At 38.4% G+C, this 14,362-nt stretch overlaps 1 protein-coding gene across 3 annotated transcripts in view; it reads left to right on the plus strand.

The window, feature by feature from the left end:
* The window catches only part of ipo8 (importin 8), a 109,516-nt gene that overhangs the window by 67,214 nt on the left and 27,940 nt on the right, over positions 1-14,362 (plus strand). For all 3 annotated transcript variants that reach the window (XM_073059000.1, XM_073059001.1, XM_073059002.1), the window contains 3 exons: positions 3,612-3,777; positions 6,132-6,292; positions 12,480-12,605. In XM_073059000.1, coding sequence (XP_072915101.1) covers positions 3,612-3,777; positions 6,132-6,292; positions 12,480-12,605 — 453 coding nt within the window. The remainder of the gene's footprint in view (positions 1-3,611; positions 3,778-6,131; positions 6,293-12,479; positions 12,606-14,362) is intronic.

A 14,362-nucleotide genomic window follows, 5' to 3' on the forward strand; every position in this document is an offset into this window, starting at 1 on the left:
TTGTCTCATTTTTTAACTGCATTGCATTTGTGGTTTCTAAATGACAATAAACTGAATCTGAATCTGAAGTGGCTAACTTGTAGTCACCTAGTTGAAAGACTTGAAAATAGACACAAAATCCAATGATAGCATTAAAGTTAACATCCATTTTAATTAAATACTGAAACAAGTGTCAGATGTTAAATATGTGGAAATATTCTCAGATAAAACTTGACCCTTTGATGCGTTATTTTTTGTAAGCGTTCAAGACAAACTTTTAATATGTCATAGGAGATGTTATCTGTTGAAGGCCATTCGAGGCCAGTTAGCAAAACACAGGTTTGTTTTTCCTGAGCATTGAAGTAATCAAAATTAGTTCATTGGGCCATATTAGCCTGACATGAATTGCCAGGGTAACTACTTAAAGATACATGATTTAAGCACACATGAAATGGGAGCAGAAGTAGCCTTTACAACTCTGATTTAAAGAGGTTGCAGCTGATCTATTTTTAGGCCTCTATTCCATTTTGCTGCCTGATCCCTACTGTTCTTCCATCATAGCCCTAGACTCTGTACATCTCTGCTTTTAAGTTTGACAGCATATGTAAGAAAGAATTCAAAAGGTTAATGTAGATGTGGGCAATAAGATTTTACTCATCCAGAGAGCTTATCCCTGTTTACTGTATCTTTCCTCTGACGACAACCTTTTCATCCCAGGAATTAATTGAGTGAAGTATTGCTGATTACTTCAGAGGCCTTTTTATCTGTCCATAAATAAGTGGTCTCACCAAATTGCTATACACTTCTTATTCTTGTGGTCTATAAAGTTCAAGGCAATAAATCTCAAAAATATGTTATCATTGCATAGAGTATCATGCTTGGTCTTTTAATTAAGTTAATTTGTAATTGAAAAATTATTACATTTGTAAATACTGTGATCAGTTATTTACAGTGAGATTTGATTTTGTTCATGCTGGAGGCCTTCTATAAATTTTAACTTGCTGCAGTTAAACTATGTCAGTTATCCCTGACCAGATTAAGTACATATTGCATATTTTTTAAATCAGAACTGCTCCTTTTATTAAACACTTAACGTGAATTATTGCCATGATTTTTCAAAAATCTTTAACAAATTAGTGTCTTGCAGTATGAAGATTGATGTAAATTCAGTGGATTGCAGCTAATTGAGCCATTGGTTAATTGGGACAGCCAGTTACTTGAGACAACTCTTAAAGAATAAAAACTAAGCGAGAAATTTGCCAGATTTCCTTTATTTGGGCTAATATGCCATTTAATTGGGACAGGAGACTGTTGCCAAACAGCTTCTAATTTGTGTCAATTGTGCACTCACTGGTGTGGCCATTAGATGCTACAGCATGCTCAGAGCAAACACTTTTTAAACTGTGTCAGTATGTGCGCTTGTGTTCAAAAAGCAGTGATTTTTGTCACTGAGAGTTGGTGAGAAGTAAGCAGTAAGACAATTCAGAACTGTTTTGCACAATGTGGTTTCAAACGTTCAAGTTTGGAGATGCCAGAAATGGCTGGGTATGAAAATAGAATGATTTCAGGACTTCAAATCAGGAATTGCAAACAAATTAAAGGAATTGGTAAGCATCTTGAATGTTACAATGAAAATGAAGACTTGGAGGATAGATAGATAGATAGATACTTTATTCATCCCCATGGGGAAATTCAACTTTTTTCCAATGTCCCATACACTTGTTGTAGCAAAACTAATTACATACAATACTTAACTCAGTAAAAAATATGATATGCATCTAAATCACTATCTCAAAAAGCATTAATAATAGCTTTTAAAAAGTTCTTAAGTCCTGGCGGTAGAATTGTAAAGCCTAATGGCATTGGGGAGTATTGACCTCTTCATCCTGTCTGAGGAGCATTGCATCGATAGTAACCTGTCGCTGAAACTGCTTCTCTGTCTCTGGATGGTGCTATGTAGAGGATGTTCAGAGTTATCCATAATTGACCGTAGCCTACTCAGCGCCCTTCGCTCAGCTACCGATGTTAAACTCTCCAGTACTTTGCCCACGACAGAGCCCGCCTTCCTTACCAGCTTATTAAGACGTGAGGCGTCCCTCTTCTTAATGCTTCCTCCCCAACACGTCACCACAAAGAAGAGGGCGCTCTCCACAACTGACCTATAGAACATCTTCAGCATCTCACTACAGACATTGAATGACGCCAACCTTCTTAGGAAGTACAGTCGACTCTGTGCCTTCCTGCACAAGGCATCTGTGTTGGCAGTCCAGTCTAGCTTCTCGTCTAACTGTACTCCCAGTTGCAGATAGCAGATACAGATGCAGTTGACGATAGCATTGTATGAAGGCAGTCAGTTAACTGCATTAGATACCTGTGCTGATATTATTCATTGTGTAGACTGGATGAATTCCTCCATAAACAGTTTTATAGTTCTGTAGTGTTAAAGGTTGTGTTGTATTTATTTCATTTAGATACATAATTTATTACTCAGTTTGTCTTTTATAATACCTTTTTAACTATTTCCATGAAATTTTGGCTAATTAGGGCAGCTGCTTAATTGGGCCAAAATGTACTGGTCCTGATATGTCCCAATTAACTGGAGTACATTGATTTAAAATCCGCTATTTGGGGTGAATTCTTGACAATTTTGTAAGATGAGATGGTTATTTAGTAAATGTGTACTTTACCCATCTTCATAATCCATATGTCAATCAGTTTACTGCCTCAAAGTGCAGTGGATTCGCCTTAGTTTTTTTCAATGTAATATTCTAAAGTTTTTGGAAAGATTTATTTCTAAGCCTCAACAGTATAAACCTTCATGTGACTTGAAGCAGCTTAATCTCTGCTAATAGTTTGAGTAATAACAGTTCAGAATCAGGTTTAATATCACTGGCATATGTCGTGTAATTTGTTGTTCAAATGCTGTAGTAGAACTCAGCTATCTGCTTTTGAATTTTGAAAGTTCTGATGAGCTGGGGGACATTTAAGAGGACACATTTTATTGAAAGCTTACTTTATATAAGTTCAGGAAGTAGTCTCCGTTGAATTGACGATGCAATGCAAAACTTCTTTGCAGGAAAGTATTTCACCTTTCACATCCTTGACAGCTGTGGATGAGGAGACTGATTAAAATGTACTATGTATTCTTGGGCTATTCTGGAAAAGTACTACCACTATTGTAGACTTGAAATTTTCAAATCCCTTGTTCCAAAATGAGCAAACTGCAAGCATTTTTCTTTTAAAATACAATGTATTCATTCTCTGTGTTGGCGTGTGGCCAAGTGATTAAGGCGTTTGTCTAGTGATCTGAAGGTTGCCAGTTCAAGCCTTGGCTGAGGCTGTGTGTGTGTCCTTGAGCAAGGCACTTAACCACACATTGCTCTGTGACAACACTGGTGCCAAGCTGTATGGGTCCTAATGCCCTTCCCTTGGACAACAACAGTGGTGTGGAGAGGGGAGACTTGCAGCTTGGGCAACTGCCGGTCTTCCATTAAAAAAAACCTTGCCTAGGCTTGCACCCTGGAAACTTTCCAAGGTGCAAATCCATGGTCTATCGAGACTAGCGGAGGCTACATACTACACACATTGATTCTCTAATAAAGCTGATTATTATTTCTCGCTTTGGATTTTAGGCATGTTGGGTTCTTCATTCATTTTGCAAACTGAAGTTCACAAATGACCTCAACTTAAGAAATGCAGTTGAGTTGGTGAAGAAGAGTTTAATTGAAGATAAAGAGATGCCAGTCAAAGTTGAAGCTGCCATAGCTCTTCAGTCATATATAAGTAATCAAGATCATGGTGAGTTGAAGAGAGAACTTTCGCTCAAATGCCTCCTGTGATTCTTGAATTATTTAACATCTTTGTATGTCGTTTGTCATCTCCTTGACCATATATTGAATTCAATATAAATCAGACTGCTGCTTTTTTCTTGAGGCCAAGTAAAAAAAAAGATTTATAACAACACTGTAACCTGATTAAATTAATTTGCAGTTTCTGTATTTAAAAGTATATTAGCATCTTAATTTGGGCAGTGTTGCTGTACTGTTGCATCCTGTTCAGAGTCACCTTGATGGAAAGTATGCCAGAGTAATCATACTCGGTGCTGTGGCTGAAGTTTAAAAGGACACAAGATCTATTATTCCATTCCAACCAGCAGAAAAATGCAAAACTCAAGTAACATCGGAGGTGCGGGGGTGGTGAGCGGCATGGAGTATAGTGGTTAGTGCCAATGACCTGGGTTCAATTCTACTGTAAGGAGCTAGTGTACTACGTTCTCCCATAACAATGTGGGTTTCCTCCTGGTGTTTTGGTCCTCTCACATTCCAGACATGTGTGGGTTAATAGATTAATTGGTCACATGGGTGTAATTGGGCAGCTTGGGCTCATTGGACCGGAAGGGCTTGTTTCTATGCTGTATTTCTAAATATACATCACATATAAATATAAATACTGTGCTGTCTTTCTATTGTTTATTCTTACGAGCACTGAGATAGCTGTTTCCTGTAGTGTTGGGCTTGGCAAATCAGTATACAAATGGTATAAAAAGCAAAGTGCTGACACGGCCTCATGCGGGCCTTTCCATCCACTGATTGGAACGTGGCTCTCTAGTCAGAAGGAATTGGGGTAAATATTACAAGACAAACACAGCAATGAAGGAAGCTTGTGATAAATGGAGGTCGGCAAGGGAACTAAGTAGAAGACTTAACATTGCTGGCCCCCTGTGCTCTCTCCTTCACTTGAGAAGAAGCTACTGCAGACATCCCACCTCTCCTGGAAGTTCCGGGAGTCTTCCACATATTGATAGTGGCTCCCTGACGCCCGCAAATTATATACAAAATCCCAGAAATCGATTTTGTTTTTGAGAGGGAGAGGAAGAGGAAAAGTGAGAGTGAGAGGTAGCATCCTGATTGGTCTCTGTCCATGCTAAGTAGACCTATCAGTTTTCTCTGTGGTCGGGCTTTACAGTCGTCCTCTCTGTCTCGTCCATCAGTTCAGTTTAATGTCCTGCTGCACCATGGCAGAGTGTTCCAAAAAAAGAAAATATAAAATGTACTTCACCCCAGACTACACTAAAGTGTACTCCTGCCTAATAGGGGTAAAAAATAATGACAGTGTTGCTCGCTGCACTGTTTGCAACAGTGACTTTTCTATTGCCCATGGTGGGTTCAATGACAGTAAAAGACATGTTGAGGTGAGTTTAGCAAGTGTCATGCATTCATTCGCATAACTAACGTTATTTAAACTAGTTGGCTAGCTGCTAAGCAGCTACTCTATTGATGTCCTACGTGATGAGGCCAAACTCCCTGTAGACTTGCTTAAAGTTGTAATAGAATAAAAAAATGACTCCATGATAATGGTGGTGGTGGCATCCGTTGGTCTCGAGAGACCATGGATCTGCACCTGGAGTTTCCAGGGTGCAGGCCTGGGCAGGGTTGTATGGGAGACCGGCAGTTGCCCAAGCTGCAGGCCTTCCCCTCTCCATGCCACCGATGTTGTCCAAGGGAAGGGCACTAGGACCCATGCAGCTTGGCACCGGTAATATAATGATATTATAATATAACATTAGTACTTACTTTAATGTCACATTTTCTGCATATACCCAACTTGGTTTACAGATTAGACAAAGTCACTAAACAAAGTATTACATACACCCTTGGAGGTCAAACCGGGTGGGGGGGGGTGTGTGGGTGCTACCTCCCTGAAATGAGTATTTGCAGGGTGGGATGTCTGCTACTGGGGCAGATTAATTGTCTCAAAATGTATTGGACATAATCAATTGGAATTGTCCTGTTGGACTGTACAGCTGGCACTGCTTTCAGCTAACTAATCTGAATAAGATTAGAATATATTTGTGATAAACACAAGTTAAAAATATCAATTGTGCTTTCTCCTTGAGCTTCCACTTGGTAATGAAATGTAGATTCTCATTCAAGATTGCTGTATTGAGAGTGGGTATGAAATAAACGGTTTACTTGGGGAAGCTCTTCTTGCCCTACGTATATTTCTTCCTGCTGGCTTAAGTCTTCAGAAAATTATGCAATCCAGTTAATCTAAATGGAAGAAGGTGCAACAATTTCTGCTTGGAGCAGGGGATGGGGAAGAAGAAGCCAACTAGGCATTTTGAAGCTTGTACACTAACGTGTATTCCGCAGCTAAACAGTATATAAAGCCATCAGTTCGACCAGTGATGCAGGAGCTGCTCCATGTGGTCCGTGAAACTGAGAATGATGATCTCACTAATGTCATTCAGAAGATGATATGTGAATACAGTGAGGAGATGACTACAATTGCTGTTGATATGACACAACATTTGGTAAGTATTTACTAGAAACTGGGATTTGTTTGTAACAGTGTGAGTCCAGTGTCTTGGTCTTTTCATTGAGCAACTTTGATGCTTTAGGAAAAAAAAGCAATATGACCAAGCAATGGTAGTCTTCACTCTTAGTCTAAAGAATATGGGTTCCTGTTTTAATCCTGAAAATTGAGCACACAACCCAGGTTGATGTTCCCAGTGAACCACCACTGCACTATCAATGATGCCATATACTAGATGAGTTAAACTGAGGATGTGTTTTTAACCTCTTAGCTGGATATTGCAGAAGATGTGCAACACAGAAGGAAGCCATTTGTCATAGCTGAAATATTTTAGTCCTTTGCATCCTTTCTGTTCACCACTTTTGATGTCACTCGATCATCTATCTCTCCTTGCAGTTTGAAGCTTTCCTCTCTCTATTAATAATATGGCCAGTTATTTATATCTTCAGGCTTCTTCACCATGTTTGTTACATTTGTTTATTTCAATAATATATACTATGAAAGACAAGAGACCAAGTATGTCTGTTGGAAATCTACTGGTAAAAGTGATCTATTTGCAAAAGTACTACCATTACATCCGAACACTGGGTCAATTTTGTACCCAATTTGCTACTCTTCTTTGATCTTGCATGCTTTTACTTTGTTGACCAGCCCATCATATGAGAGCTTGTTAATAGTAATGCTAAGTTCATATAGATTACATCAAGTATGCTACCCTCGTCAGCCCTCATTCTGGTTAGTCAAATATTTCCTTCTAATAACTGCAGATACTGGAAATCTAAAATAAATAAAACAAAAAATGCTGGAAACACTCAGCAAATTAGCAGGCATCAATGGAAAGAGAAATTAATTAATTGATCTGTGCCTCTCTAAATTCAAGAAGTAAATTAGTATAATAAGCTAAAGGTTTCAGAATTGATTCCAATAATTTATCCACCATTGAACTTAAACCATCTGATCAGCCTTTACTTGGTTTCTCCTTCCTCTCTTTTTAACTAATGGTATAGTGTAATCAATCTTCCAATACCTTGGCACCTTGTATTTGGGAGGATTGATGAAATGAAAATTACATCCTCCATTTTTTTTATTCCATTACCCTGGGATATATGTTTCACCAATGTCTAATGATCTTTCCATTTTCAAAAATGCTACTTTCTTAATACATATTCTTAGAATGGTTATCCCATCCAATATTTCATACTCTTTCACTATGTTGTTGGCATTGCCCTCTTATTTTCCCTTTGTAAACATGTCTTCTAAGCATTTATTAGGAACATTACTAAAGAAAATGTTTGTCTCTAATAGGTCCAACTTTTATTTTAGTCACTTATTCTCTGTACATAAAATCTTTGGATTTTCTTGGATTTTAGCTCTTTTTATTCAAAGCCTCATTTAGAGTCATAGAGGTCATAGAAAAGTAGAGCATAGATACAGGCTCTTTGGCCTATCCAGTACTTGCCAAACCATTTAAGCTGCCTCTTCCCGTCAACCTGCACCCTCCATACCCTTCCCATTCATGTACCTATCCAAACTCAAATATTGAAATTGAAATCACATTCACAACTTCTACTGCCAGCTCATTCCATACTCTCACCAACCTCTGAGTGAAGAAGCTTCCCCTTAAACATTTCACATTTCACCCTGTACCCATGCCCTCCAGTTGTAGTCTCACCCAGCCTCAGTGGAAAAAGCCTGCTTGTATTTAACTCTCTCTACCCCTCCTAATTTTGTATACCTCTATTAAGTCTTCCCTCAATCTTTTACATTCTAGGGCACACCTAATCTCCATTTTAATTTTATCTGTACTTGGTTTTCTGAAGAACTAAACTCTCTGCATCACGTAACATTTCCTTTTGTATTACATTTCCCTTAAAGCACCTTAATATATAGTGACTGTCTTACCTTCAGGTAGCTATTTCTAGTCAACCTTTGATATTCACTTCTTGTCCTAGTAACATTAACCTTCCCCTGCATAATGGCCAACAGAGTTCTCCTAAATGCACAGGAACTTAAGCATCTGGTGACTATTCCTTACTTTGTCTGTATCTCAGTTAACATTAGGATGTCTCTCACTATTACTGTATTCTTATTATTGCATGTTAGAAATTTGCTCTCCTATCTCCTTTCAATTATTTTGAAGCCAGCTGTGAATTTCCAGTAGTGTTTACCCTATCTTAATTATTTAGTTTAATGTATTTCTTAATAGTTATGACATATTCCTTATCATCATTGTTAATGTTTCTTAACCAATTTTGTCACCTCTTCCCACCCTTTTAATCATCTTATCTATTAAGTTGCTGTTAAAGTTGTGTTTAGTTAATGGCTAAATAACATACTTTCAAACAGCACACACATACAATTTTGGAGGAACTCATGATTGATGAAGGGTCTCTGCCTGAAATGGCAAATATTTATTCCTCTCCATTGATGCTGGCTGACCTACTGAGTTCCTCCAGTATTTTATGTGTGTTGCTGAGGATTTCCAGTGTCTACAGAATCTGTTTGTGTTTATACTTCCAAACATCCATCTAAGCTTTCAAGTTGTTTACCTTATTTTGTTTACTCTGTGCAATCGGTGTATACCAGGAGTCACAGCCAGGTTTCTGAACTGTCATCCAAATTCTGTCATCAGTTTCCTCCCTTCCAGCTTTTTGCTCTTCTCCTTTTTGAATCTGTTTGATTTCCTATACCTCTCTGATATTATTTTAAATCTTATCCAAAATCTCTAGCAAATCAGCCACCAAGAATATTGGCTTCTGCCTTCAGCAACTCTTGTAGCCTCTGCAGATCTCACCTTCTACAGGAATCTAAAACAATTAATCTTGTATGATTTCTCCATCTATGTGGGTTCATCCGTACTATCCTCTTATTTATATGCTCATTTCTTTGATACATTATTTCTTAAGCTCTTTCCTGAAAATCTTCCTGTAAAATCTAATCTGATTTACTGCTTAGTTTATGGATATCAATATGGATCACAACCTTTGATGCTGATCTGGGATGTCCAGAAAGCAGTCAAAAATATCATTTTCTGTACATCAGGTAGGTAGCGTACCATGTTTGAAATGAATTTATGACGGCGAAACACTTGTCTGCCCCTTAATTATAGAAATTTAAAAAGCTATTCCTCTTTTGGTCTTTCCCCTCCTTCTGCTTGCTGTGTCAGTGTGGTGCTGTGTTTTAAGACTGCCTGCATTCTCCAGGGAAGCAGCTTTGCCCTATCGGTATTTAAAATTGAATGAATAAGATGTCCCTTTGCTTTCTTCCTGCTCTTTATGTCTGTGTAGCAGTCACTCATTTTCTCTAAACCCGCATTCACTTGAGTTCTAGGGTGATCATCTCCTTAACCATGTTCTCTGACCTGGTAGATTAGCATCAGCTAATGCTCAAGCTTCAAAACCCAGAGCTTGAGCTCCTTTGTCTGATGACACTTTCAACTACCTGTAGTTGTCCAGGACTTCGAAACATTGCAGAGTTCCTACCTGACACAGAATGCAAATTCTTTGCAATTGAGACGCCCAGCCACACATCTTTAATTATTAGGTTAACCCACTGAACTGAAATAAATGGAGGTTAAAAACAAAAGCACCACTGGTAGTGACCCACCAGCCAGCCATTTCCCATGGGCCTATGTGAATCAGACAGCCATTCTTTTTTTCTATAATCTTTGGTGTATCTTATTTTTTTTCACTCCCTTATTCTTGCTGTTGGCTCTCACTGTCTCCTACTCATGTTGCTATGTATCTGTCCCTGTTTTCCTTTGTTCTCACTCTCTCTTTTTACTCCTTTTTGTGTAAGATTAGATCCCATGGCATTATTTTGAAGAAGAAAGTTGTGTCCAGTGTCCTTCTTTACTAAAATAATATTGTCTGGTCATTGTGTCTTTGCTGTTCATGTGTTCCAAAATATTGCTGTGTCATTTAGATTGCTGCAGCAGCCGTATTTCAATAATATTCCTGGCTATAGAGTGCTTTGGATACTCCAAGATCAAAAGGGTGCTCCATAAATGTGTCTTTTATTGCCCATCCGTGGTCATTTTGAACTTTATTGCAACTCTTTTTGTCATTAATATCCAGTACTCCAAATTAAAATGCACATGGAGCAGATAGTTGAGATATTTTTCAGTTCTTTCCTGTTTTTGTTTATTTAATTATCTTCCTTATTCCTAACCTTTCCCAACCTCAAATGTTAGCATGTACATCCTATTCCTGTTTCTTCTGAAATTCCTTCCAAAAAAATTAGATAATCGCTGATAGATTCAGAATAAAATTAGGAATAAATAAATTATAAGCTCTCGTGCAGTAGTGCTATAGGGAATGGGACTGACCAGATTGCTCTTCTAGCTGCTATATAGACTAGCTGCTTTTACACATTTCAATATTGTTACTCTCTGAATGAGTGAGGCATTTGCACACAGTTCATTTGGAGCAGGGGCTACTGTTTATTCTGAACTGGGACCACCCCACATCATATAAATAAATAAAAAGGATGAGGGAGAAACATCAACAAAAAATCAGCTCTGGTTCCACTGAGAAACAGTTTTACAATGCATGAGATTGTTGTATTGACACCAGTACATCTGAATTTAAGTGACCTAATCCCTGTGGAACTTTTGAGAGCAGCAAAGCACTTTAGATACACACACAAAATGCTGGTGGAATGCAGCAGGCCAGGCTGCATCTATAAGGAGAAGCACTGTCAACGTTTTGGGCTGAGACCTTTCGTCAGGACTAACTGAAAGGAAAGATAGTAAGAGATTTGAAAGTAGTGGGGGAAGGGGGAAATGCGAAATGATAGGAGAAGACCTCTCTTACTATCTTTCCTTTCAGTTAGTCCTGACAAAGGGTCTCGGCCGGAAATGTCGACAGTGCTTCTCCCTGTAGATGCAGCCTGGCCTGCTGCATTCCACCAGCATTTTGTGTGTGTTGCTTGAATTTCCAGCATCTGCAGATTTCCTCATGTTTGCTTTTTAAAAGCACTTTAGATCTCACTTTACTGGTTACCCAACTAGCTGCTTGAATACAGTTATCTTCAGGTGCTTTTCTCATAAAATGCTCAGGCTCTGAAAGATTATCTGTTGGGAGACCCATTTAAAATTCAAACCCTCCTTTGCATATGGTATCAATCCAATTAGCAATTCACACTACCATTTTATAATTCCTGAAGACATCCCTCAGATCTCTGACCACTTTTTAATCCACATTTAAATGAGGTGAAATTGCTTCATTCCTGAAAAGCTATCAATAAACATAATCATGACAATTTATATTTCTTTCAGGGTTTTAGTCAAAGTCAAGTTATGTCATGTAAGCACAGTGGAAAAACTTAGTTGCAGCAGCATCACAGACACATAGCATTATAAAGCAGCATTCACAGGAAACAAATAAATTAAACATACATAAACAATTCTTTACAAGGAAGTACTCAAGTATGACAAGAAAGATTCATTTTAGTGCAAAATAATCAGTGGTCATAGGTTTGTTAAAGTATAGTGATTGGGATTGTAGCGATTGGTTCAAGAACCGAATTAATACTGAAGTAGCTGTTCTTGAAACTAGTGATGTGAGATTTCAGGCTTCTGTACCTCCTGCTCATTGGTAGCTGTGAGTACATGGCCTTGATGGTGGTTGGAGGAGATCTTTGATACATGTTGCCTTCTTGTGTCAGCACAAAATGTAGATACTACCAGTGGTGAGGAGGGGTGTGCTGTGATGTTTTGTGGTGAATCCACAACTTCCAGCAGTTTCTTATGTTCCCATGCAATGTAATACAATGCAAGACCATGGTTAGAAAACAATTGATACCAGATAAAAGGATATTTGAATAGGCACCAAAGGTTCATAAATGAGGTGGCTTTTAGAGAGCTTTGGAAGGGGGAGGGGAGGTATATATGTGTCAGTATATCTCCCCGCCACTGTGGTTAGAGCAATGGGTTAAAGGCAGCATTTGTGTTCAGCTCAGGCACCATCCTTTATTGAGAAACAACATTCCTGAATTTGCATTAATTAAAGGTATTCCTCCTGCCCTTTGTCATTATTCTTGCTATATTTAATATATAAAATACACTGAAATAAGCATTCTTTTAAATCTTTTATTAAATAACGTACGTGCTTGCATGTTTCCAAACAAATTGATCAGAGTAAGTTTGTAAATGTTAAAACAAGGCTTGTTATTTTCCTTCCCAGGCAATGACATTCAGCAAAGTCCTTCAAAGTGATGCTTATGAAGAAGTTGAGGACAAAACTGTAATGGCAATGGGCATCCTGAACACGATAGACACCATTTTGACTGTAGTGGAAGATCACAAGGAGGTCAGTGACTTCATGAGGCATTTTCTTTAAGAGCATGTAATCTTGAGACGATTAGCTTCATCACATTGGCTAAACAAAAGCCCACACACCAAAACACCTATTCATATCCTTCCAACAGCAGAAGCATATCTGGGGCACATTTGTTTAGAAAAGTAAGTTGGAAAGAATCAGTGGTAGTGTAGATGGGGTTGAGGTTTGTTTGGAAGGGACAGGACATTTTGCAGGACAAATTTTAGTGAACTGGGAGTGGAAGGTCCATAAGATAAGACTGACAAGTGAATATGTTTAAGACCTACCTTGAGAGTGAGATGAATATTTCAGGAGAAGGAAATGAGGCTCCAGTATCACTATGTTGACTTAAGTAGTTATCAGGAAAATAATAGTAATCTTGTTTGGGTAAAGTTAAATTCATTAGGCATGATGTGCAGGGATGGAAGATTGAACCCAGAGGTTGACAAAGAACTGTGTTGCAAAATGGGAGAAAGATAAAAGAAATGTGAGAAGTGTGTGGCTTGGTAATGGGGAATTAGAACATAGAACATAGAAAACCTACAGCACAATACAGGCCCTTCGGCCCACAATGCTGTGCCGAACATGTACTTACTTTAGGAATTACTTGTGGTTACCCATAGCCCTCTATTTTTCTAAGCTCCATGTATCTATCCAGGAGTCCCTTAAAAGACCCTATTGTATCCGCCTCCACCGCCGTCCCCAGCAGCCCATCCCATGTACTCACCACTCTGCGTGAAAAAAAAACAACAACTTACCCCTGACATCTCCTCTGTACCTATTAAGAGAAACAAAGGACATGTTGGGGGAAGCTCAAAAGCTCCAGGGGCTGGAAATCTGAAATAAAAACAGGAACTTCTGGAAATAACATGCAGGCAGCATCTATAAAATGAGAAAAATAGGAATTAACATTTTAGGTCAAATGTCCTTCTTCAAACCAATTCAAAAAGTACTGAAGTAGGTGACTTGAAATGACACTGAGAACATATGTTGAAATTCAGAGTGAGAATAAATGTAAAGATGTAGATATTAACCTTCTTTAGAACCACGTCACTGACTGGAAGGAAATAATCAAGCTCAGAGGCCTGATTGTTTCCTTCAAAAAAAATGTCAATCTCATTGACATATTGGATGCTCATTAATAGATAGTGCGATTTCACACCTGGTTCTGAGTTTTTTTTTGTGCAAAAATACTTATGGCTGCTCCATAGAAAGATAAAATGAACCTCCCCATTTGTCTTCAAAACAAAAGCACAACTGGGTTCACTACAGGACTTTGCTTTTCTCTGCAGCAGATATCTTTCTGCTGTCAGTTGCCTTTGATATGTTTAATCAGGCTTTATGCCACTGAGTTTAAAGATGCAAAGACACTTTTTCATTTTTTTCCCTGCCCAGCCTCCATTCCCCACCCCTCCCCAACCTTTCCAACTACACATTACAGAGAGGCCAGAATGTGACCTAGTATCTAGCCTGCTTTCTAACATTTTGTGATCAAAGTGAATGAACCAGAGATTATTTTATAAAATAAAAATAGGAAGATTTCCAAGGGAAGTGTTTCTTGTTGAATAACGAACTTTGATATTGACAGTGCCCGATTCTTAATATGCATTCAGTTAATGCACTGAAGAACTTGACTTTACAGGCTAGTCTATATGATTGACTTCGTATTTCTTTTTTCGTATTTCTTTGTTCTAGAGTAGGTTATATGGTCGGCACAACATTGTGGGCCAAAGGGCCTGTAATGTGCT

This window comes from Hemitrygon akajei, chromosome 10 (assembly GCF_048418815.1).
Source record: "Hemitrygon akajei chromosome 10, sHemAka1.3, whole genome shotgun sequence".
In the NCBI taxonomy this organism is placed as follows: domain Eukaryota; kingdom Metazoa; phylum Chordata; class Chondrichthyes; order Myliobatiformes; family Dasyatidae; genus Hemitrygon; species Hemitrygon akajei.